General features: G+C 35.1%; 2 protein-coding genes across 2 annotated transcripts; one reads left to right on the forward strand and one right to left on the reverse strand.

Moving 5' to 3' along the window:
• The first annotated feature begins 6,080 nt into the window (after positions 1 to 6,080).
• LOC145629225 (small ribosomal subunit protein eS8-like) lies at positions 6,081 to 8,903 on the forward strand. Its single transcript, XM_081681770.1, has 5 exons — positions 6,081 to 6,232; positions 6,370 to 6,442; positions 7,215 to 7,548; positions 8,083 to 8,249; positions 8,613 to 8,903. The coding sequence occupies exons 1-5, from the start codon at positions 6,229 to 6,231 to the stop codon at positions 8,686 to 8,688; spliced, it is 654 nt and encodes a 217-aa protein (XP_081537896.1). The 5' UTR covers positions 6,081 to 6,228; the 3' UTR covers positions 8,689 to 8,903.
• Positions 8,904 to 17,066: 8,163 nt separating this feature from the next.
• Positions 17,067 to 23,379, reverse strand: LOC145629226 (disease resistance protein RPM1-like). The gene is made up of 3 exons (XM_081681771.1): positions 23,236 to 23,379; positions 19,757 to 20,622; positions 17,067 to 19,410 (listed from the first exon to the last, which is right to left on the reverse strand). Exons 2-3 carry the CDS (start codon positions 20,578 to 20,580, stop codon positions 17,484 to 17,486), a joined length of 2,751 nt encoding a protein of 916 aa, XP_081537897.1. The 5' UTR covers positions 20,581 to 20,622; positions 23,236 to 23,379; the 3' UTR covers positions 17,067 to 17,483.
• Between the last annotated feature and the right edge of the window lie 2,553 nt (positions 23,380 to 25,932).

Below are 25,932 nucleotides of genomic sequence, written 5' to 3' on the forward strand. Positions count from 1 at the left end.
CTTGAGATTCCAAACATGGAGGCTAAATATGTTGTTCCGGGGAGATGGATGTTTAGAGGTAAGAGCCCACAAGTGACAAATCTTCATCATTTTCGAGTTGAAGTTTTTATAAGTGTCATTGATATTCAATTGCAAGATTTTGAAAATCAATTTCCCGAGGTAAGTAAGGACTTCTTGTCCCGAAAGGAAGTGCGATGATGTTACAAAAATCCGTTCTTCATGTTAGATCAAAGTTGAAATATTTATGGACTATGAAAAGCATTATGAAGTAAGTTAAAACCCATATTTGAGACCAAGTTATCTTATAGCCTTTTCCAATTACTAATTAGGCCTAAAACGTGTTCATACATGTTTAAACTTGATTAATAACGGACCCAAATGCGTCAAATGCAATAATTGGATCCAATGGAACCTACATTGTTGAAAACCGAGCCAAACAAATAAACCAACGGTATATTATAAGCCCAATTCTGAGCCAAAACAAAGAAGTTATGATCAAAACACTAAACCGGGCCCAAAACCGACACCCTTACACTCCAACGGCCATAACTTTTGACCCATAATATATTTTAACCTAATTTTAACGGAATTGAAAGTAGACATTTAGAGATTTCCAATTATATCTCACATGCCTTAATTCAACTCCGCAATCAAAAGTTATGGAAGTTTTAAAAACGCGCTTCCGTATAAGGCAAACCACAAACCAGCGCAACTCAATCAGTTGTGCGCGCCTGGCGCGCGCGACTCATTGAGATGCGCGCGGCACCCAGCGTGACTCAGAGAGTTGTGCGCGCCACCTAACAGCGTGGCTCTAAAATCCTAAACCTAGATCCCTACGCCTATTAATAGGAGTCTTCGTTTAGCATTATGAGCACCGAAAATTCAGAATTAAAAACATAGTATTCTCAAAACCCTAACCTCTAAACTTCTCTTACTATCATACTACTTTTCCCTCTTTCTTCCCAACTACTCTTCAACCCTAATCCATCCATTGAAGTTCTTGAAGGTACGAAGAAGAAAGAAAGTCCATAAACATATTAAACGGAGATTTAACATAAAAGAAGAACAGTTAGTTTCCTGAGCACTTAGATAAATCACTTTTCTTTTATTGTTTAAATAACTTTAATTGAATAAATAGTGTTGTTTGATCACTTAAAATAAAATTTTAATTAATTAATTCACATAGTATTCTTTTGTTAATCAATAATAGAATTTGATAATTAATTATTGTTTTATCACTTAATACAAGGCGAATATTGTTTATTTATTGTTCTTTCACGAATATTGATTAAATAAGAATAACGAATTTTGCAATGTAATTCCTACATGATTAATTCGTGTAAATAAAATCAACTAACTTAGTTTTAGGTATCGCGTTGCATATATTGTTTGGTGATGAAATTGTGAAAAAGGAAGAGCTAGTAGAGGCCGCACTAGAGCTAGAATAGCAATTCCTCCCTAAAAGGAACGTTATTTTAGTACCCTCGCTCCCGAACTCATTTCTGGTTTATGTAGACCAATTTGGGCATGGGTAAAGTTACGATTCATGCTAATTATCGCATGAACTCCACATGGGTGAAAGGCATGAACGGGGTTTATGAGTTTTCCTAAAACTCATTGGCGACTCCCTACTTGTTTCTTATAAAAAAGCGTGATGACAAGATCAATTCTAATTCAAGGTCCCCCAAACAGTCAGGAATTCAAATCCTAATGCACCCTAACAAGTGTAAAGTCCTAGGCTTTTAAATGGCCATGGGCATCTAAGGAAGGACCCCCTTATGATGGGATCTCCCTCCTTACAAAGGGCAGCATTAGGGTCCAGCTTCAGCAACACTTCACAAAAAACTGCTGCAGCCACAAAAAACTTCATCATCATCCATCACATCTGGAAAAAAAACAGCAACGAAAACACATGAAAGAATATTTTGATCAGGATTTTTTTGGTATTGACCAACTACTAAATGAGGGACCAGTTCAACACAATAGTGGTGATGACAGCATGGATGAAGTTTTAGAGGGGGGCAGTAGTGAATGGGAAGAAGAAGCACAACCACATGCAACAAGTAGGAAGCAATTAACATGCAAGGTGGGGAATTAACAAGAGGGATTCTATCAGAAATGACAAGAAAATATGGCATCCACAGAAGCACATCACTTAGGGTGTGGCAGTTTGTTAATATAAGCATAGCACAAGGGAATGTCATTGATGTCAGAAGCAAAAAACTAGAAAACTGGTCCAAAACCCAGATACATATCTGATGAGTTCTTGCAGTCAGTGCCTTTATACAAAAGGACAACTAAAAGGAGTTATGCAACTACATTAAAGGTGTCTCATGGGTTTGTCCATAATTTGAAGAAAAAATGCAGACTAAGAACACATAGAGCAGCCAACCATCCAGCATTAACATCAAATTATAAAGTGGTTAGGATAAAGTGGGCACTAGAGCATATTCGCCTATTCCAGCAGTTGGTGATCCAACTTTCATGGATATGCAATATTGCATACACATAAATCAGAAATGGTTCGATATGAACCCTTAAACAAGGAGATTCTACCTCTTACCAAAGGTGGAAAACCCATATAGATGTCAATAGTCCAAGAGATACAAAATTAAAGTTATGTTCATGGAGATGATTGGTAAGCCCTTGCATAACAATGATAGGCTAATGCTGCATGATGGGAAGTATGGTATCTTCCCATTTACTTACAAGCAAAGGGCTAAGAAAAAAAAGCAAGAACATAGATGCAGGGGTCATGGAGACAAAGGCTGTGCAGAGTGTGACCAAAGAAGAAATCAGGAAAATGCTCATGGACAACATAATTCCAGTAATTAAAAGGCAATGGCATCCAAGTATTACTAAAGTCATATTCATTCAATGGAACAATACAAGACCTCATCAAATTCCCAGGGATGAGGAATGCATTATAGCCTGTACATCTGATGATTCAACATACAAATGGTATTTCAGCTAGCACAGTCTCCAGATCTGAATGTTCTAGACCTTGGTCTGTTCAAGGTCATTCAGTCTCTACAATACCAATCATTTCCCAAGATAATAGATTAACTAATAGAGAAAGTGTATAAGGCTTATGAATGGTTTGATCCCATACTGAACAAGTATACATGGATCACTTTGCAAGGAGTAATGATGAAGATTTTAGAAAAACAAGGGGGCAAAAACTTCAATCCACCACATATATATGGGCAAAATAAGGTTGGACCACCTAGGTCTGCTATCTGAGGTTTTGGAAATTGAAAAGGGACTCATTTAACAAGCATTTGATCACCTCAACACACTTTTCATTCCAGCTCATCAAGAGCATGCAGACTACAATAAGATGAAGGTGGATGCAGACTAGGGACTCATTCAAGACCATCATTCAATGACTATATGACTGCCACACATAGCCCAACAAGTACTGGAAAATGCTTTTTGGTCAAATTAAGCTACTATTTTTTTATGATATTTATTATGGTTTGGTTATGTGTATTTTGGTAGATAACCAAGCATATTTTTTGGCAGCCATGTAATGAATGATTAGGGTAAGGGACTATAAACATGTAAGTTTTTGTGGTGAAATGAATGTCTTTTGGAAATGCAGCTTCAAAATGAATTCCATCAGAGAAGGTACTTTAGTTTCACTTAGATGTTGTAGGTTCGTTGTTACCTCAACAACAAGTTTAAAATGCACTTGTTGGAGCAAAACCACCCTACACATCCAACTCAAAGTGAATCCCTTCATCATTTGGAATATGTACACACAGATAACCCATGTTGAGGGACTCATACAATTATCTACAAGCACTAACATGCAAGAACTACAAGGCAACATTATAATGGGACTGGTAAGGCACCTTCACATGCCTCATCATACATCAAACATGCATTCCCTTGGCCATTAACAAGTATAATCTAACAAGGTAGTCAAACAAGCATCTAACATCATAATCCAATAAGGGACCAGAAGCATAAACCAACGGGGTATACAGAGGTCAAACCATCATCATATACAGAGCATAAAGTAGTAGCAAAAATCTACTTCATATGCACATCATAAACCAGCAGCATACGCCAGCATACACAAGCATAAACAAGCATATATAAGCATCATATACACAAGTGAACATTAACAAAAAAAAATCCAATATGGGACTCAATGAACCATCCAACATAATTAAACAGGGTTCTTAAACCCATTCCAACACAATCCAACAACAATTAAACAAATTTAATCAAAATTAGGGTTTAGAAATAGTTACGATGCCAGGTCAGTGGTTGGAAGGGAAGTCATTAGGGTATTTGTCCCTAAGATATGCCATGTAACAAGGGTCCCAGTCGCTGTATTCCTCAATAAAAACATATCTCACCCTTTTCTTCCTAGGAGAGGAGCTAGACTAGTAGGAGCAGTAGTGAGGGACGCAGGTAAAACCCTTCCCCCCCAGCCACCGGGAAGTCAGGAATCACTACGACCTCTATAGAAGGCTGAGGTACATCAACCTCAACAATATCTGACTCATAAGAATAGTCAGCCACCGCAACAAGATCATTCAATGGGCCCTCTTCACCCACCACAATCAGATCGGGACCCACTTAACCCTTCCCAGCCTCCTTCAAAGCTATATTTGCGCCATGTGTAGTCAGATCAGGAGCCACTTCACCGTCTACATCGCTAGATCTTCTGTTCTTCATCACTGGAAGTGTACTCAGGGAGTTTGGCTCCGATTTTTCCTCGAGTGTAACGATGGAAAAAAGCAGTGCACCGACGAACATGTTTGAGAACACCACTTCCTCACTGCAACTTGTACATAGTTGCACCGTGGTTAATCATTAGGGTTCTGGTTTTTTGGGGACTTATTTGGATCTGGGTTACTAGTCATTTTTCCAGAGAGAGAAGAAGAAATTGAAATTAGGGTTTCGCAGACGAAAGAACAGGAGAGAGAAGGTGGAAAATGAAAGAGGGGGGAGGGTTTTTAATGAACTTCTAGAGAAATCTAGAAATATTCATCTTGGGCAACACAATCGAGGCAAATTCAATGAAGAACATTGAATGAGTTGGTTGGGAGATGAGTGGGTGTGGATGTGAGAGAGTTGGAGGGGTTTTAATTTTGGTGGGAATCATTATAATGTGGTAGATAATTAGGTTATAATTGATGATAATTAAAACATGTTAAACAAAATTAAAACAAATTAATAAGGGTAAAATAGTCTTTTTACTCTTTAAAATTTGCTAAAAAAGGAAAGAAAAAAAATTGTTGCACATAATAGAGAGCACTCATTTTTGACAAATATTGCTGATAAATAGTGCAACAAGTCAGACCGTTTCATTTATTTAAACATGTATAACTATAACTAAAATAAAAACCGCTTACATCACGTCTGTACACATGTCAATTTCTCATGAAAAAATTTCCCTATAAAATTGCTTATGACATCATTTTTATCATATTTTTCTCCTTTTAAATTCAATATTACGCTTTGTTTGGATAGCAGAGAAGGAAGGAAAAGAAGGGGAGGGAAAATGGAGGAAGGGAAGGGAAAAGAAAGGGAGGAGGAGGTGAGCTCCATTTTCCCTCCAAATCTCTCCAATTTTGGAGAGATTATGGTTATTATAGAGAAAGGGAAAATGAATCCCTCCCTCTCCTTCCCCTTCCTTCCCCCAATCTTTTACCCAAACAAGAGATTTTGTCCCCCTCCATTTCTCTTCTCTTCTTTTCCTTCCATTTCTTCCGATCCAAACAAAGTGTTAGGAAAATAATTTTTAATAAATAACTAAACGGTAAACATCAATTAACCAAAAGCGTATTAGTGATATTTTTCTTTCCAAAAATCCACAATTGTGAATTAATTATTTTATATTGTATTGAATTTTTTTATTTTAATTCGTGCATCGCATGAGTGCTAATCTAGTAAAGGGAATAGTTCTTAACCCTTACCCGTTCAGGCATTCACCTTTGGGATATTCAGGTAAGGGCTGAAAAATTATGCTAATCTACTCCAAAAATTTTCGATATGGTTTTCGGGTCGGATCCGTTCATAACAAATTTTACTAGCATCTAAATCTAAAGCCCAAACAAAAACCCAAAAAGTAGCCCATTAAAACGTTGCAAGTAGGGTTTATCTCACTCTTCTCTTCTTCACCCTCTCACTGCCCCCTCCCCTTCCCCCCAACCTCTTCAGGCGAAAGTGCAGAAACCCTAGTTTCTCTGTCCTCTCATCACCGAAAATATGGGTAATTATTCTCACTTTCTCCCTCCTCCATTATCATCCATTTCGATTCATTGATTTTCTTCAAGTTTTACTCTAATGGCGGTTCAATTTGGTTTTGATAATTGTTGGGTTTTATTGATTTGGGGTTTTTGTTTTTAGGTATTTCTCGTGATTCTATGCACAAGAGGCGTGCCACTGGTGGCAAGAAGAAGGCTTGGAGGAAGAAGCGAAAGTATGTTTTCTACATTTTCTAGATTTTTTTCAATCTGTTTTTCTGGGTTTTGATATGAACTTGCGAATCTTCAAGTTTGAAATTCTGGGATAGATTTTTTTCTGTGAAATTGAGTGTTTTATATTGTTTGTATTGGTTGATTGGTTATATTATTGTGATATTTATGTTGGTGAAATGAAAATTATGTAGTGTGCTGAATTACTTACTTAGGGAGCTAAAACTTGCTGTGATTGAAATTATAGTTTGTTAAGTTTTGTGGAAATTAGTTTAGAGTGATTCAAAGCTTTTAATTTCAGTAATCAAAGTATTGTCATACTTGTATACGGAAAGTTTATCGTTCGAACAATGTTACAGTACTTAGGAAACCGTCTGATCAGTCATCCGTTAGCACACAATGCAATCATAAGTCTACCTACCCAAATGGCTAAATGTGCTGATTAGAAGGTCTTCGGCTTGGTGATTACTTTCGGGAATGCTCCTCCAATTGTTTTAGCCTATGTAATTGTTTTTAATAATTATGGTGTGCTGATGTAATTGCCCTGTCCTGTCTCACTCTTAAGTTATATGATATACTTCATACGATTTATTACTTGCATTGTCACTCTTCTTTTAATTGTTTTATGTTTGTGCATCATAGTGTTGGCAATTGATACTTTGGTGTGTGTTTTATTTCTATTTTTTTTGTTGATTGTGGCTGATATGTTTCTAAATTGTTGCATCCCATATATATCTTCTGCTTATGATTTATATGATTTGCCTTATCGTGTAAAAGGTACGAGCTCGGGAGACAGCCAGCTAACACTAAGCTGTCAAGCAACAAGACTGTTAGGAGGGTTAGGGTTCGTGGTGGTAATGTCAAGTGGCGTGCACTGAGGTTGGATACTGGTAACTTTTCATGGGGTAGTGAGGCTGTCACTCGCAAGACCCGTCTTCTGGATGTTGTTTACAATGCTTCCAACAACGAGTTGGTTAGGACACAGACTTTGGTGAAGAGTGCCATTGTCCAGGTTGATGCTGCACCATTTAAGCAGTGGTATCTCCAGCACTACGGAGTTGAAATTGGACGTAAGAAGAAGGCTGCTGCTGCTGCCAAGAAAGAAACAGAGGTATTTCTATTTTCCCTTTCCTAGTAGATCATTACCAGGCCTCATTTGCTCTACTGATTGTTCGAGTCCCAAGGTTATTCTAACTCATTTTGTGATTTTTTTGCCTAGTGAAGGCTACATTTGTTTTATGTTCTGATCCCCAGTTGAAATCTAATCAGCCTTTTATCTTTCTGTGAGAACTTATTCTGACATTTTATGTACAAGAAACTGTGATTTATTGCTGTAGTAAAGTTTTGGTGATTTTACAAGGGTTTGCCTTTATGAAATAACGCCTCTTTGCACCGAATGTATATAATCCTTGTTTCCACTTTCATGTGATTTATATACAAGTTTTTTGAAATGATGTTATTTATCGCTTGATTTAGATGCTTTTTATTTTTATTATTCTTTTGAATTTCATTTCTAGCATGAATGTATTTTTTCCTTGTTTGATAGTTGAAGCTTTTTGTTTGTGCAAGTGTATATAGTAATGATTACTTGGTTAGTTTGGTGATAAATTTGGTGTGTTTAATGTTTTTCTTTTCCTGTTTATAGGAGGGTGAGACCACAGAAGAAACAAAAAAGAGCAACCACGTTGCAAGAAAGCTTGAGAAGCGTCAGCAGACTCGCACATTAGACTCTCACATCGAAGAACAATTCGGTGGTGGTCGTTTGTTGGCCTGCATTTCTTCCCGCCCTGGTCAATGTGGTCGTGCTGATGGGTAATCTACTAACCCATTGTTTCATTATATGTAGAAGCATTGAAACCACCTGCCAATCTGTATGGATAGACCTAAGAGATAATAGGGATATCTCTATTTTGCTAGGGTCAAGCCTTGATTTGTTAAATCCCTTAAAAAATGCTTTGAGAGTCTGATCTGAGGCATATTATTTCTATTCTGAAAGGTCTAGCTAGATTACTGTCTGATGAAATGACTCCCTTAGAAAATGCTTTAACCATGTCCTTGTGTCATATTTGATCTGAATTTGCATATATAGCTAATCTTTATTCTAGCTGTATATTTAATATAGGCAATTTACCTTTTGGAAACTCATGAATAGAGCTTATCTTTTGTCTATGGCAGATATATTTTGGAAGGAAAGGAGCTGGAATTCTACATGAAGAAAATCCAGAAGAAGAAGGGCAAGTCAGCTGCTTAAGTGTTAGCTGTAGAATATCAGAGTTGAGAGTTTATTTTTACGTTTTGATGATTTGTCCTCCAAATGTTTTGGAATTTGTAGCATGATACTTTCATATTTAAATCGCCTCTAGCTAAACTCTGGCTCACATTTTTGACTCCAATGTTCTGTTCCAATGTTTGAGCTATAATTGATATACTGCTATGAACCTATCATCTATGGATTTGTTTTCGTGACATCCTACCTCATTGTTTAGAGATGGCTAGTATTTCGTAAAAAATCATTGTATATCATGAGCAAAAGAGGGAGCTATTACACGATATTGGCAAGGATTTGTTTATTCAGGAGAGCAGGACAATTGCATCAAGTAGATTAATATCTTTAATTGTTTAGGCATTTTGGATGGATTTGTATTGGCCAATTTGTATTGAAGTTGGAACTTGGAAGTGATATTTTGATGGTTAATATGGTTAGTGATGCTTTATAAGTTAAAACAGCTTTGAAGATTGAAGTGGTGGTACATAAAGTTTGTGCGCTCTCCTCAGTCCTCAGCTAGTTTAGTTTGTCTGGGCGTCACTTTGATAGACTGAAGTGGCTGTACAAGAAGTTTGTGCTCTCCCTCAGCTAGTTTGTTCAGTTGTACATATCGATGAGTAAAATCTTGTTGATATACGGGGTCTGATAACTAAATTTCGTTCCATGTTGAGGTGATATACTGAATTACTGATTACTGATATTGCGTTGGCTGGTAAGCTAGAGTACTAACGCAAGGCCAAGTAAATTGTAATAAATGTTTTACAAAAGGCTTTGTAAAAGAAAATTATTAGAAACATTATTTATTTGGTTACAAATTATTAAAAGAAAAAAAAAAGGATTCCAAGCTCCCAAAACTGGCTAATTAAATTGAAAATTAAAATTTAAGGACATTAAAGATCCAAGAAATGTTAACTTTTTCATTGAAAACTTCCTTCCAGAATTTCCCTCCACATATACGTTGGTTAATTTGGTTTTGTTGTTATACATTTCTTAAATTATCAGCTTTTGTTTGGTACTCGTATGTCTTTCATATCTTTAGGGGTGTTAATTGGGTTTTGGGTTCGATTTATCGGTTTTCGGTTTGTAACGGGTTGAAATTATTATCGGGTCAGTTCGGTTTGGTTTTAAATAATTTCGGGTCGTATCGGTTTGGTTAATTTTTATCACAGTTTCTTTCAGGTCGGATTCTAATCCGGTCGGGTTATAATTGGTTCGGGTCATAATCGGTTTGGGTTAAATTCAGTCGGTTTAAAAACGGGGTTCAGTTTAAATCGGGTTTTGGGTAAAACATATCGGGTCCTAATCGGGTCGGGTTGTAATCGGTTCAGGTCATAATCAGTTCGAGTTGAACTCCGTTGGTTTGACAACTTATTTTGCCAGTTTTAAAAGGGTTTCGTTAACGTATATTTTCTGGTATACCCTCAATATTCTTTAATTAGTTATTCCTGTAGATCATACGGAGGATTAATTAGTTGTTTTGCTTTATGTTTTTTTTTTTTTGTAAATGATTTTCAGGATCAAATGATAATAACAAATCTAGATTTACCTTTTGATTCAAATTTTTTTAATACAATTTAGTATTCCATAAGCCATTACTCGTAAAAGGACGATAATATTTTAGCATAAGAGTTTCATTGACATCAAACTTCCAAATCTATTCAATATAAATACTTCGTATTTCAAATTAAACCCTTTTGTTTTACTATCAAAAAAAAAAAAAAAAAAAAAAAAAAAAAACTCTACGGTCATAACAGGTTACGAACTTACGAGTTATAAACGGTTTGGTTATAACCGGTTACGGGTTGTAAACTGTTCGGTCATAATTTATTACGGGTTATAAACGGTTCGGTCCTAACTAGTTACAGGTTGTAAGTGATTTGGGTTTATCGGATTTTTGTCCGGTTTAAACGGTTTCAGTTTACAATGGGTCGGGTTGCTACCGGGTTCGGAAGTACTCGGTTCGGTTTGTTCTCGGTTTCGGTTTGTATCAGTTTGGCTTGATAAAGGGTACGCATCATTAACGGTTCTCAAACATTCGGATCGGTTCAGTTTCAGGTTTTGAAAAATCGGGTCGGGTCGGTTTACGGTTTTAAAATAACAGGTTTTTATCGGTTGGATTCCTTTTCGAAACAGTTTGAAACGATTTGGATTCACTAGTTCGGATCGATTTTTGACGGCTCTACATGTATTCATTGTAGTCCATTACAACAAAATGACAAATAAACTAAGGGCCTGTTCATATTTACTGAACTGAGCTGAACTGAACTGAACTGAACTGATTGGAGCTGAACTGAACTGAACTGAACTGAACTAAGCTGAAATGAATATTTTATGAGAGAGGGAAATTAAGAGCTGAACTGAACTGAACTGAACTGATTGGAGCTGAACTGAACCGAACTGAACTAAACTGAACTGAACTGAACTGAAGTGAAAATAAGTAAATATGAACAAGCCCTAATTTTATTTTAGGGAAATCAGTAGAAATCACATATCTTGGGGCATTAGTAAGGAAAATCTTTCTTTTTCGAGGCTCTTAGCTTAGTCTTTCTTCTATTCCGCATCATCATCTCCCTCCAATAATTAGGAGAGCGTTTGACTAAATATTTGTGAATACATTACTCCAACCATTTCATAATGTTAGTCCCATATAATATTTTGGGCGTTTCAAAAATATATACCCATATTGATTATGTTCCATTTTTAAATTAATTTTTTTTGGAATTATTGGTTGTGAATTGATGACATGACTCTAATTAAGGAATTCTAAAAAAAAAAAAAAAAACCTTATAAGGAATTACGGAGTATTAATTTACCGTTTCATAATGTTAGTCCCATTATTTTGTAATTATGACTTATGCTTTCTAAAAAAAAAGTTTATAAGGTAAACTAATTATGAATTATTTTGTAATTTAATGTCAGATTTCAAATATTCTTCTTTTCTTATTTTATGTGATTGATTACACATGAAACTAACATTATGAAACGGAGGGAGTATCTCTTATTCAACGTCTCTAAATCTTTTTTTCTCTTATAAAACTAATTTTAAGTTCTGAACGACTAGACATGTGTCACACCTTTCACAACCCACAAACACATTGCTATTATGACTCATCACTAGCTCTTAGCACCAATAGCTAAGCTATTATTTCAAAAGTTTGGCAACCTAAACTCGAATATAGAGATTCTCATTTTTCATGTACTCTTAGCAGGAATAGCCGAATAGCTGGTTGCTATCAGTCTATCACTGGTTCACTACCTCTCCCCCCCTCTTTTTTTTTTTTTCAATCTTCTTAAGAGCCATCAAATTATAAGTAAATAAAAAATAAAAAACTCCTCATGACCAAAAGCTACATAACTCTATAATATCAATTTAGAATGAAAGAATATCAATACGTGCATACCTACACTAACAGTTAGCCATTTAGCCCCACTTAATTAAACAAACATATGCGGCCGTATGAAATCATACACCACTAGCTCATGATTCATGTACGCATGTCAGCTTAACGAAACAAATTAGCAAAATCTCATAAAATATGTAAAAGAAAAAAAAAAGGTTGGTTATGGCTTTGGAAATTAAAATTTGTAGTGACATCTCAGTTGGAGCTGCTGACATTCATATATGAACTGTTGTGCGCTTCCATCGCCGTCTTAGCAACTACGTAATAATATATTGGTCTACAACTTAATAGTTAAATTAACAATTGATAGAGTACTTAGTAGGTTAGGATCTAGCTAATTAGAAGCCATATGACACCTTGACCTACTTGCATATTTATCCTATCCTCTTTACCATTTTTTTTTTTTTTTTTTTTTTTTTTTTTTTTTTTAATTTTTAATTTTTTAAGATTCAACTTTATATTCAAAGTGTTATAAAATAAGTGAGTAGGGTTTTTGTAAAGCATAACCTAGATTGCAAGAGCCTAGAGAGCTAGGGTACCTAGGGCCTCGTTGGAATTTTCAAGAATGTGGTTATGTGTTATGCCATCAATCTCCCTTAATTTCTCTCAAAAAAAAAAAAAAAAAAAAAAAATCAATCTCCCTTAATTGAGCTCTCTTACTTTTTTTTTTTTTTTTTTTTTTTTTGGCAAAAGAGTTTGCTACAAGCTTTCCTTCGCCACTATGGTTCGTGAACGGGCGCACCATATCTTGTTGTGCTAGATTTATTAATAGCTAGCTCTTTACGAGTAGTGATTGTAGGTATGACTCATGTCCAAACTCTATTCACATGTACATATAAGTATATTTCATCATTATGATGGTGCTAGATTGAGAGTTCTCAACATGTATAATGTCACACTATTCAATTTTATTATGTGTTTGATACATCAACTTTTAATTTCTCATACACAACCTTATTTAGGGTATGTACAATAATGTACGTTTTGTTGGGGGTGTCAACCCAAGTCATACACGGAAATAATTAGAAAGAGTTGCATTATGAAATCTTTAATCTTTTACCTTTTCATCTGTTTAATTAAATCATATATGAAAATAAATCACTTGATTTTAACTCCATTTCTTTTAGTCTAAGGAGATAAGGATAATTGTTACCTAAGTTTTATAGAGATAACAAATAGGTGAATCGTGAAACCAATACATACCCCTAAGTAATAAGTAATGGTAATTGTTACTCAAAACTAGAGCTGTCGATTCGGGTAAACGGGTCGGGTATGAGTCGGGTTAGTGTTAGTCGGGTCATCTCGGGTCCGGTCAATACGGGTTAATGTCATAACATATGCAGGTCGGGTTCGGGTTGGGTCATGCTTGAGTCGAGTCACGTCGGGTCATACATCTTATCGGGTTTGAGTCGGGTTTAGGTCGGGTTAGTAAAAGGTCGGGTTACATTCGGGTCGGGTGAAAAATAGGTCGGGTTGAATTCGGGTCTTTACGGGTTTAAACGAGTTAGGGCCGTTCTCAGGTTCGAGTTGGGTTAAGTTCAAGTCAATTATTTACGGGTTATAATCAAGTTGGGTCATTCTCGGGTTCAAGTCGGGTTCGGTTCAAGTCAATAATTTGTGGGTTATAATCAAGTCGGGTCATTTCCAAGTCCAGATCATTCTCGGGTTTGAGTCGGGCTCGGTTCAAGTCAATAATTTGTGGGAAACATGTTTCGTCCCTGAAATTCGTCCCTAAAAACATGTTGTGAAACTAACCTCTTAAAATTCAAAGTGAAATATTTAAGGAATAGAGTTAGGATTCAATTTCCGTTCCAATACCAACATGAGATAACGACCTATACATATTGATTCAATAACAAGTCAGGTTGAATTTGGGTCGGGTCAATAACAAGTTGGGTTGATTCGGGTCGGGTTAGGAACAGGTCGGGTTGAATTCGGGTCGGGTTAGGAACAGGTTGGGTTGAATTCGGGTTTAGACGGGTTAAAACAGGTTTGGGTCAATTTCGGTTCAGGTCAATAGTTACGGGTTACATTCGGGTCGGGTCGTCTCTAGGTCGGTTAATGTTCTGGTTCAGGTCTCAAATACTCGGGTCAACTCGGTCTAGGGTTGGTTTCAGTTCGGGTTCGGGTCACCATTTTTTTTGGGTTCAGACGGGTCGGTTAATAGATCGGGTTAGGGTCGGTATTTCGGGGCAGGTCAGCTTTTGACAGCTCTACCCAAAACTTTGTTACCAAACATTCGGTAACGCTAATGACTTAATAGAATATGTTTCCAACCAAAAAATCGCCCTTACAAAACATGCTCTAAATGTCCATCTTTCCCATTACTATGACATATTTTGAGAGGATATTGAAAAACAATTCTGTGCGAATTAGGCTCAAAACAGACAGTATCATTCTAATTTGGAGTAAAGTGAGCGTGCGACTCAACAAGTTGGATGACCGGGGCCCAACAAGTTTAACATATATTTTCAAAAAGTTGATATGCTTTTACCCTATTGTTAAAGGGACACAAAGGTTGGTTAGATTAGTTAGATATGTGATCCTACTTATATATACTTCATAAAAATTAGTCGGCAAAGCAAAACAAGTAAATATTCTTAATTAGTTGGTAATTAAAAAGAAAAAGGTTGCACTTGCACTTAAGTTGTCAATTAATGGACCTTTGATTTTGGACCACTTAATTCTCTCCGTGTTGCTGCAGCATTTTTACCAAGTATCGAGTCACAACTTAATTAAGGGCTAATTCAATCATTAATTAATGGATTAATGGTCCCCTTCATCATTGATTACGTTTATGCTCAACTATGGAAAGTATGACGAAAATGACAACTCATTTGACCGTCAATCTAATCCTAATCCTTGTTATTTATAGAATTATACATGTCAAACCTTATATTATATCATCATACATGTTAATATCCAGTCTGTTTAGTTTTATTATAATGTCAAAAGTACTTAAATCTACGCAGCAATTTGCATCTTATATTATAATAATTATCACTAATTATTTGCACTAAACATAATGTATAATAATCGTCGTATCTTCGTGCTACACGATCGGATTTAGTTTATGGTGTGTATATATATAATGTTTTACATACCATGCTAAAACATAAGTGTATATACTTGATTCTTGTCTTCCATCTATTGATTAATTAACATAATTTGATTAATTAGTTATAATCATTTGTGTTTAGCTTATTCAAGTTAATATCGACGATGGCTAAGCAAAGAGTTGTATGTATCATTGTTCTTTTGCTAGCGTTTGTTCTCGGATTGATGATAACGAGTGCTAATGCTCGTGTGTATCGTGATTATTTGCCTACAAAACTAGACACGATTGACATCTACCGTGTGTTTAAGGAACTTGGTTACGATGAATCTAAGCTCGAATATTTTCGTAGAAGATCCATGGTAGAGGATCAAAGAGACAGAGTTGCACCTGGAGGTCCAGCTGCTCAACATCACTAATTAGTAAGGTATTACTAATGTCTTTATTTCAATATAAACGTCTCAAATGGTTTTTCAAATAACCTAAAAAGTGTTTCGATTTGAAAATCTACTTTCTTACAAATGAGACGTTTATGTTGAGATGAAGAAATAGTCCCTCCATTTGAAAATAATAGTCATATTGTCCTCTTCTCTTTAAATTTGCGGATCTCAAAGGAGTTCAAAGACTATTTTTGGAGACCCCGAAAAAAGAAAAAAAAAAAAAAGGGCCAATATATATCTTTTCATTTTTTTTTTTTATTTTTTTTTTTTTTTTATTATTTTTTTTTTATATATATTTCCCTTCAAATATACAAGGAGAAAAGGGGAGGGGGAGCTACAAGCTGTTCTGTTTTTTAAGAAACAACTTAGTAGCTCATTGATGCTGGAAATTCATGATTAAAGTTTAGTGATCATTATTCCTCCTTTTAATTTTTAAATTTTGGATATAAAATGATCGTTACTATTTGATAGAATTGTATTGTTCTATCATGCTTCATGCATGCATAAATGTACCCCCCTTCAATGTATGTAATGAATTGAATGTATATGTTACCCTTTAAAATTATCCATTTCTTTTATTAGCATTGTGTTTATGCAAATAGAATATTCTATTATGGTGCAAAAATAGAACATTAGTTTGTTTTTTAAATATATTTTTGAGTTATGTACATGACAATTTCTTATATAGCTAGCGACAATATAATTTGATACTCCCTCCGTTCCTTTTATTTTGCCGCATAGCTAATATTTGGGTTAAATTTTGACCACAAATACTCGTGTGTATCTATAAGAGATAATATAGTCATGTGCGATCTTGTTGGATTCGTTTCATTGTATATTTTATCATTATCAAGTTCTTATACAGTACAAATTAATTTTTACACGTCTGAAATTGGATATGACGCATCTTAGTGACTTTGAAAAGTAAAATGGAACAATAATATAGGGACATACAAATAGTAGCATGACTCCTTTACTTACATATAAGACAACTAATAAGTAGTAGTGTTATGACAATGATTAAATGGGGTTACCATGATGGATGCGGGTTATCCTAATAAAAGTATGGGGTTACTCTAATAAACAAGTAGTGTTGTTCTTTTAATCGTCAAAACAATCGAAAATGGACTACTTAGATGAACAAATAGAATAATTTTTTTAAAAAAAATTAATTGAAGTTACTTTATATAAGTTATTTTAAGTTACTCTTATGGACTATAGAGTTATCATTATGAATAAATGAGGTTATTGATGATATAGATCAATAGATAAATAGAGGTTATTCTGATAAACAAAAGTAAGTTATTATTATGATCTAAATTAATGAGGTTATTGATTTGGAGTTATCGTAGGCCACACCACGTGATTGCCCCCCCCCCCCCCCCAACACACACACATATGGTTTTTTAATACATAAATCTCAAGATATATTTTGTTTCTAAACATATATACTACGTTGTATATATACAATTTGGCATCATCATTGATCCTGTCTAACCTGACAAGTTATAACAAAATTATACATGCACAAGGTATTACAACTATATTTCCTTATATTTGAAGCAGAGAGAAAGAGCAACTATGATATTGATCTCCCTAACACTTTGTTTGGATAGGAAGAAATGGAAGGAAAAGAAGAGAAGAGAAAAGGAGGGGGACAAAATCTCTTGTTTGGATAAAAGATTGGGGGAAGGAAGGGGAAGGAGAGGGAGGGATCCATTTTCCCTTTCTCTATAATAACCATAATCTCTCCAAAATTGGAGAGATTTGGAGGGAAAATAAAGCTCACCTCCCCCTCCCTTTCTTTTCCCTTCCCTTCCTCCATTTCCCCTCCCCTTCTTTTCCTTCCTTCTTTGCTATCCAAACAAAGCGTAACTATTATTGCTATTGATTATCTCTATCCAAAGCTTGTCTGAATGAATATGCAACCCTCGTTACTCGAAAGGATGCTTGGAACTTTCTTAAAAGATTTCGCCTGTGCATCAAAACCCCTTCAATTCTCTCTGAATGAATTTGTAACTTTGGACATTTATGAACATCTCCGACCTCGAGGGCGGGAAGAGTTCCATCAATAGACTGCAGATTGTAGAGTTGATAGAGATTCAAGGTTGCTAGTTTGGGGAAGCTTGTATACCCAAAATCAAGCTTTTCACCAATAAAAGCGTCATCTAGAGTTAGTTCTGCTAGATTAGGGAGCCCTTGAAGAACGTTTAGTGGATCTTCCTTAAGTCGCGAAGAAAACAAGTGCAATGAGGCCAAGTTATTGAGCTTAGCAACCCAATGTGGTAGCTTCTCCAATAAACCATGCAAGTAGAGACGTTCGAGTTGATGAGGTGGTGTTGTTATGTGTTGTATATCAAGAATCTTATCATCTCCCATTGATCCAATTCTAAGTGACCGAAGATGTTTCATTTCCTCTATTGCGCAACATAGTCGTCTTCCATGTTCTTTTCTAAGCATTGTGATTCTTAGGCTTCTTAAATGCTTCAGGTGCCACAATCCATCTACTATACTAGCTGTACTAGCTTCCACAATTGCTAATTTTTGCAACTTTTTCAACTTTTCTAACACTTTATCTGGTATCTTTGCAGCAGTTGTCTTTTGAGAAATAGAGTCGTCAGTCTCCCTAGGATGAGCAAGAAGATGGCGTAGCTTGCAGCAATAAGCTAGTTCTTTGGGAAGCTCAACGATTAGAGAAAACTTTAGATCTAGAGTTTGCAGATTCCAAAGATTTCCTATCGACTTTGGAAGGACTTTGATGTTTGTCCGTCTTAAGCTCAAATATTGCAAGTGCTGCAAATTTCCCAACTCTTCAGGGGCATTGTCAATTTGAGCATTATCGAGGTCTAACACTTTAATGAGCCTGGCAACTCTTAGGGGCGACTTGGGTGAGTTTAAGTAAGGTTCTGAAAATATTTCCGGGTTTGAAAATGAAAGGATAGTACGAGTCCTGGAGCTATAAAGGAGCTCCAAGTCACACTTGTTGGCGAAATTCTGACCAATACTTAATCGTCGGAAATGCTTGGTATTCGTAGAGGAGAATTCACTTTCCTTGGCCAAATGTAGAGAGAAACCCATGTTATTCGATTTGGGAGTGATGATCATCTCGCGTAGAATATCATGGACCTTGTATGATATGTCTCTTTTACTACTTTTGTAAACTCTGAATTTAGTCTTAACATCAACTTCAACTAATTTCCTATTCACGAGTTCATCCACATAATCCTCTGCTACCTCTTCAAGTGTTTTTCCTTGTTGATGTTGTATGAAACCCTCTGCAATCCAAAGTCGGAATAGTTTCTTACCGTTGATGGAGAAACCTTCAGGAAACATGCCAAAGTACAAAAAACAAGGCTTAAGATAATACGGCAATTCATGATAGCTTAGAAGCAGGATTCTCTTGGTGCTCTCAAAGCGACGATTGCCTCCAAGCTCAGTGCCAATGCTATTTCGCAGTTTGTACCATTCAGATATAGTTTTTTTCTTGGTGGACAAAAGACCAGCTACTGCTACAATTGCTAGTGGCAATCCATTGCATTTCACTACCATGTCACGAGCCGGCTCTTCCAGATCTTGAGGACATTGCCCTTTACCAAAGATTTTATGAGTAAAGAGATTCCATGCTGCTTCTCTAGGCAAAGGTTTAAGATCATAGATAAGACCCCCTCCTAATGATGCTTCCCATTCTCGGGCAATATTGCTTTCTCGTGTTGTCACTAGTATTTTACTACCCCTATTATTAGGGGGCAGAGCAGATTTTACCAGTGTCAACAGCTCTGCATCCCAAACATCGTCAAAAGTGACAATATACCTGCAAATTACAGAAGTCAGTCAATCAAAGCTTTAATTCCATTAGAGAGGTTGGCTACTTGAACCAAAAGTGATTATTCTGCATAGTCATCCACTGCAAAATTACAGAAGGATTGATATAAATTAATGCACCCAGAAATGAGGAATTAAGTTGATAAAGCATTAATTGTTAAACTCATAAGAATAATGGAATAGTATTCTCATTATCTCATATCCCCTCCATCCTCAATTTATTGTGCTCAATCCTTATGCAGTTAAAATATAACATTAAATTCTGTTTGATCCGACTAATTTAGTCAATCCTTCTGAAATCAAAACCATATAGTATGGGCTTAAAACAATTATACCTTGTGCTCTTAAGGTGGTTCCTCAATGCACTGATAATATCATCATCATCAGAAGCGTCGACTATTAGAGAAGACTCAACGTGCACTTGTTTACATATGGTCATCAGCAGATTTCTCCTTTTGTAAGATTGCGAGACAGTGACCCAAGCATGGAAGTCAAAGGACTGATTCTTACTGAACTCTTCATACACTCTGTGGACAAGAGTTGTCTTCCCTATTCCTCCCATACCCACCACTGCAATTACCAAGCAATTTTCTAGCTTCGAATTCATTGATTGAATTAACTTTTTTTTACAATCTTCAATGCCAAAAACCTCTGAATCATTTATGAATCTGGAGAAAACTCGAGGGTCTTGCGAATGAAATTCTTCCTCTGTAGTGCTGAATTGATATCGATTCCTTCTGTTGTATATCTCAATTACTTCTATTTTAATGTCTTTGATTTTTGACGATAACTCATGCTTGAGTTTCAGCTGCGACACACAAACAACTGCTTTACCAAGCCAGCTTCTGATTCTGTTTATCATCGTGATGACTTGGTGATAGGAATGTTGTGGTGATTGTTTCTGCTGCTGCTTGAGTAGAAGAAATTCATCTATGACAGCCTCGATATCATAAGCAACTGTTTGCACTTGCATTAGCCACTCGTTGATGGTATCATCTTCTTCTGCTTTCTTCTCAGCATTTTTGAGGACTGCTTTGATGGATCCTAGTTCCATTTTTAACTCTGTAACGTCTTTCGGGAGGCTACCTAGAAACCCTGCTTCCGCTGCTAAAAATGCTGCTAGCTTCTCCATTGCAAGGCTCACCATACTCTCAGCCATTTTTCCACAGAAGTTCTATAAACCAGACAAGTTGGCTCAACCCTGCTTATAAAAACACTCACCACAAAAAGGGTTCTTACTTTCTCATATAAATCAAACACCCAACACAAAATACTCACTCAAAACCTTTAATCAACTAACATATCTAATTTATTTCCAAACATATTCATAACTAGAGAATATTCCCCTCTAGATTTTTTCCATGGGAGGTATTTTGTTTTCCTTTAGGATTTCTTCCTTGGGAAGGTTTTTCTAATCTGCATTGTTAGATTTATTTTGCTTTTTTGAAGGTTTTTTCTCCACTCTCCTTTTTCCTCTTTCTTTTTCAACTCTTTTTTTCTGGTCTCAATTGTAAATTTTTATAAAAGTTTCTACCGGTATTTTTTATCGGCGGTAAGCCCCAATTTTTTTTATTTTATTGCTCATCTCTATGATGGTGTTTATCCTAATAGGTTTAATTTCTTTGCTTGTCTCCCAAAAATTGAAGATTATCATGTACTTTAGAAGTATTTAGAAAGTCATATGAGTTTTTTCACCCAAACAACTATTCATCCGTGAATCTTAAGCCAAGTTAGTGCTAACTCACATATTTTTTTTGACAGAAACAGATTGTATTGGTTTACATAAAGTTTTTTATTAAGGCTATTGTTGAAATCCTTTTATTATTGTAAAAAAAAAAAAAAAAAAAAAAAAAAAATCTAATTAATTTCCAACCTCACTCATTTACACATTGTTAATACTTTTATTACGTATTTTATTTGGCTTGTATTAAGTTTTGTGCACAACTTATTGAAGTAATGATTTTAATAGATACGGATTAATTATTCAACTCAATTTATTACCTTTGCCCATGCTAACAAGGTTTTCTTTATTTTTTGGTTTGTTCTTGAAAGTTCATAATGATTCTTTGTAGATTTTTGGTTACTACCTAAAAAAAACTTAGAAGATAAATTAGAAGAACTACACAAAGAATAATACAATAAGAGCATAAAAACATATAACAGAATGACATAAAACATATACAAACAAACATAAGTAATATGGAGTACTATATTTAAACTAGGGGTGAGCAAAAATTCTGGGTACCGAGAATTGGAATCAAAACTAGTTAGGAACCAACGGGTTCGGAACAGGAATTGGACTCAATGGTTTCAATTCTGAGTATTAAATTAAGGAACCAATTACTATCGGTTTCAATTTCAATTCTTAATTTTTCGAAATTGGAACTGATTGGGTACTCAATTACACAACATACTACCTCCGTTACATATTATTTGTAACTTTGGGGCATTATTTGAGAGAGATAAAAAATTCTAAAGTTGCACATAATATGTAACAGAGGTAGTATATAAAACTTAATATATTTTATACTAGTTAGTAAAACTAAATATGTATTATTAATGCCTAACACAAATAAATTAGCTTAATGCATATATAAATATAAGTATAATCGTTAAAAATAAAAATAGAAAAAAAATAAGTATTATAATTTGTATTATATTCCAACAATTATATACATAAATGGGTATCGGAACCAGTATTCTAATTCCTAAATTTTAGAATCGATTAAAATGGTTTCAATTTCAATTCCAAATTTCAAAACTCGGTTCCAACTAAATCCAAGTCCGGTTCTTAAAATATTGACCGGGTACTCGTCTCACACACCCCTATTTTAAACTGCTGGGTGGATATACCAGTATATACCAAGCATTGTACATGCGCCTATGACATAAAAATTTCATCCCAAAACAAGGATAAAAGTTACCTAAACCTAGATGAAGCCCGTGCGATATTAAATTTTTAAAAATTTATTTTATTTTATATATGTACTAAAATTTGTTATATATTTAGATAAAATTCATAATATCAAAAGATAACATTTTACAGCTCGTCTTGTGTGCGGTCGGCCACACCGTGTGACCATTTAAAGTAACCCCTATAACATTGATCAAGTAACCCCTGTAATACCAATCAAGTAACCCTTATAACACTGACTGAGTAACTCTATAACAATGATGAAGTAACCACTTTAACACTGATCAAGTAACCCCATTACATTAGCAAAGTAACCCCTATAGTGGCTGGCCACACGGTGTGGCCAGCCACATATAAGACTCTGTGAACATTTTATATATAATTACTACCCCGTTACAAATCATTGCAAACAACCTGTAACGGAGGTAGTAATTTAAAGTTAAAATCTCATTTGACAATTTTGTTTACATGACATTTGAATTATTTTATTTTAAAAGAAACTAATAATCTCTTATTTTATAGGCTAGAATTAAAATTTATAATCCTACGTGACACGTTAAGAAAATTAAATCCTATATAACTCTCTAAAAACTCAGAAAAAAAACTCCCCTTTATATATACTTCGTATATATTAAATTGTTCCATAAAAAATATACGGAGTATATTCAAGCTTAAATCTAAAATCATCTACCGAATTATACACTACTCCCTAACCTTTTTTTTTTTTTAATTTATTGTAAACCACGCTACTCCCTAACTTAGTTTTCAGTATAGTCAAGAAAATCCACACTCAAACACATGAAATTCAATATTACTATACCTTTAATCAAATTAAACACAATTACAATAACTATAATGAAAAAATAAGAATAAATGTAAGCAGCTAGAAATGCAGTATACCTGGCAAATTGAAGAGATGAAAAACAAGACAAGGTAGCGAGTCCGGTGATCAGTTGATCAAAAGTGGATGAACAAGAGAGTTGAAAAGGGAGGATTAGTTAGGAGTTGGAATGAGGTTATAAAAGTAAACTTTAATTCCTTGTAATTTCCGATCTGGCCGCCTAGATAGAATACTATTTTACCCCTAAATTCATCAGTGATACATTCTAGTCAAGTTTGTCATTATTAACCAAAAAGATGTCAGAGGTTGTTTAAAAGATATGAACCACATACTCCGTAATAGTCATTAGTCAACATATAGTATGCCAACTTGTCCAATAATAGAATCGTTTTCAACATTTTAAATGGAAAATAATTTTTGTAAACAAGTATACATAATGTAGAAAATTGATTTTGACATACTTTTACGTGGAGTTAAGTCAAAATATGGCCTCATCTTTCAGATGAGGCAAATTAGTTCTCATCTTTCGTAGTATTTTATTATTTGTATTTCGTAGTATTTTGATTCCTCATCTTTCAAATGAGGCAAATTAGTCCCTCAATCATCCATGACTTACTTTTTTGATGAAAAAGGCGAGTCACCAAAGTTTAGGGACTAAAGCACTACAAGAAAAATGTCTTTTCGTAACGATTATTTCGTAGCGATTGTAATCGCTACAATATGCAAGTATGTTTGTGAAATAGTTAAGGAAGTCGTATCATTTTACAATCGTCATGGTTTTCCCATATAAAATCGATACGGAAAACATAATAATACATATCCACACTATTTTTACACATTTATATAATTTTGAGAAATCGTATAATTTACAATCGCCACTAAATCCTAAAAATCGATACGAAAAACCTTTTCAACACTAGATATATAAATATTGTTTGACAAAGAATACATAAAATATGTCATAGTTTATTGGTGAAACATTTAACATAAGAGTTTGAGGTTGCATGTTCGAATCTTGTAAAGATCATACAAAGGCTAAGACAACGAGGGATATTGTATCGAATGACCATTCGTTGGGAAAGCTTTTTGTTGCAATTACAATCGATACTAAAGGTTAAAATAATCGCTATGAAAAGGTTATTTTCTTGTAGTGAAGTGTCCAAATGACAAATAATCTAATATCATGTATCACTAATAAGTAAAACTGGTGTCGCAGCCAGGCAATGAAACAACGACATTTGACATTCTAGTTTTTAGTCAACTGTCGTGTCACGCCACGTAGGAAAAAAATAAGTATTATTGTGACACATATGGTGCTAAGGGTCTCTTCTGATTTACTGAGCTGAATTAAACTGATTGGAGCTGAAACGAATTGAACTGAAATGAAATGAATATTTTATGAGAGAAGGAAATTAGGAAAAGAACTAAACTAATTATAGCTAAACTGAAGTGAAATTAAGTTGAAGCGAACAAGCCCTAAGTAGGCAATTTTGGATAGATTTATTAAGATAAAATTGTTGTATAGAATTTTATTGTCGATAGAGTTCTAACATTTCATATATACAAAATTTATTATTCATAACTTTTAATAAAATTATACTCCCTCCGTTTTTAAATACTTGTTATATTTCTCCATGCACGGAGTTTTAGGAGAAATTGGAGAAAGTAATAAAATATGGAGGTAGTGGGGTTGGTGGAAGAATAAAAAATTGTGAAAAACCAAAAATAGTGGACTAGTGGAGAGAATTGAAGGAAAGAGAATATGAAATTAATATTCTTAGATCCACGTGATGATCACAGTGGGGCTCAAGTGTGGGATGACTTGAAATATTCCCTACAGTTTTTTGGCGACTCCACTAGAGAAAGATTTCTATTTTAATTCCTGAAATTTTTTTTGGCAATGATTTAGAATGAGTGGATGAGACTCGAAAAGTTCTAAGTATTTCATGTGCGTGATTTTGATTGACATTATTGGCATAACCATAAAAAGGTTCTCATTGGAAAGACCATCCTTAATGAGTAAAAAACATAGGATTTTTACACGTAGGAATCTAGGGAAATATCTTTCACAACTAAAGTCGAAATAATGCTTCGAAGAAACTGGAAAATTCAAGAACAGAAAGCTGTCGAGGCATGTAGGAATTAGCGCTGAGAAAACAGCGTCAACGCCAAACGATGGCGCTGTCGCCTGGCGAAAAGCTTGTCGTTTGGCGACAATGCCAACGTCTGGCGATAACACTATTTTCTCTCGCCGAATTCTTCCACTATCGAGCCAGAAATCTACCTTCTTGTTTCGACTAGTTTTCTAGTACTGTTTGCTCAGTTTTACTTCCTGATTGAGTTTTTCCCTTTTTTATGAAACCCATATATATGTGTTCTAAATATGGACATAACCCACTAGGAATTCATGCTCCATCTACCCAATCGAACGCTCCTGGCAACGAAGGGTACATCCGAGATTGTTGAATTCACCAAACCATGGAAACGAGTTTAACTCGCGGGGTCCCATCCACACGAGCCAACCCTTCCAAAGGTAAGGCTTCCGCGCGGTGCATCCGGACTCATAACCATAGGCCCTCTTTGACTAACCCATATCCTGAACTTTAGAGAACTAGAGCCATGGTTAGGTTGCAAACTCATTACATCATATCGTGACTATATGACTACTTGTGCATTATTTGTTGTGCATACTCTATGTGTTTTTCCTAACCGTTTTTTTGACTTGTGTATAAGTTAAATAAATAAAATAATGACTA

The sequence above is a fragment of the Chenopodium album genome, chromosome 4 (genome assembly GCF_948465745.1).
Source record: "Chenopodium album chromosome 4, dcCheAlbu1.1, whole genome shotgun sequence".
NCBI classification, from domain to species: domain Eukaryota; kingdom Viridiplantae; phylum Streptophyta; class Magnoliopsida; order Caryophyllales; family Amaranthaceae; genus Chenopodium; species Chenopodium album.

Excerpts from the sequence above, each read along its gene's own strand:
- LOC145629226 (XM_081681771.1), bottom strand. The coding sequence starts at position 20,580 with ATGGCTGAGAGTATGGTGAGCCTTGCAATGGAGAAGCTAGCAGCATTT. Across the intron at positions 19,411-19,756 it reads AACCACCTTAAGAGCACAAG|GTATATTGTCACTTTTGACG; the intron begins GTATAATTGTTT and ends TGTAATTTGCAG.
- LOC145629225 (XM_081681770.1), top strand. Across the intron at positions 6,443-7,214 it reads GCTTGGAGGAAGAAGCGAAA|GTACGAGCTCGGGAGACAGC; the intron begins GTATGTTTTCTA and ends ATCGTGTAAAAG. Across the intron at positions 7,549-8,082 it reads CTGCCAAGAAAGAAACAGAG|GAGGGTGAGACCACAGAAGA; the intron begins GTATTTCTATTT and ends TCCTGTTTATAG.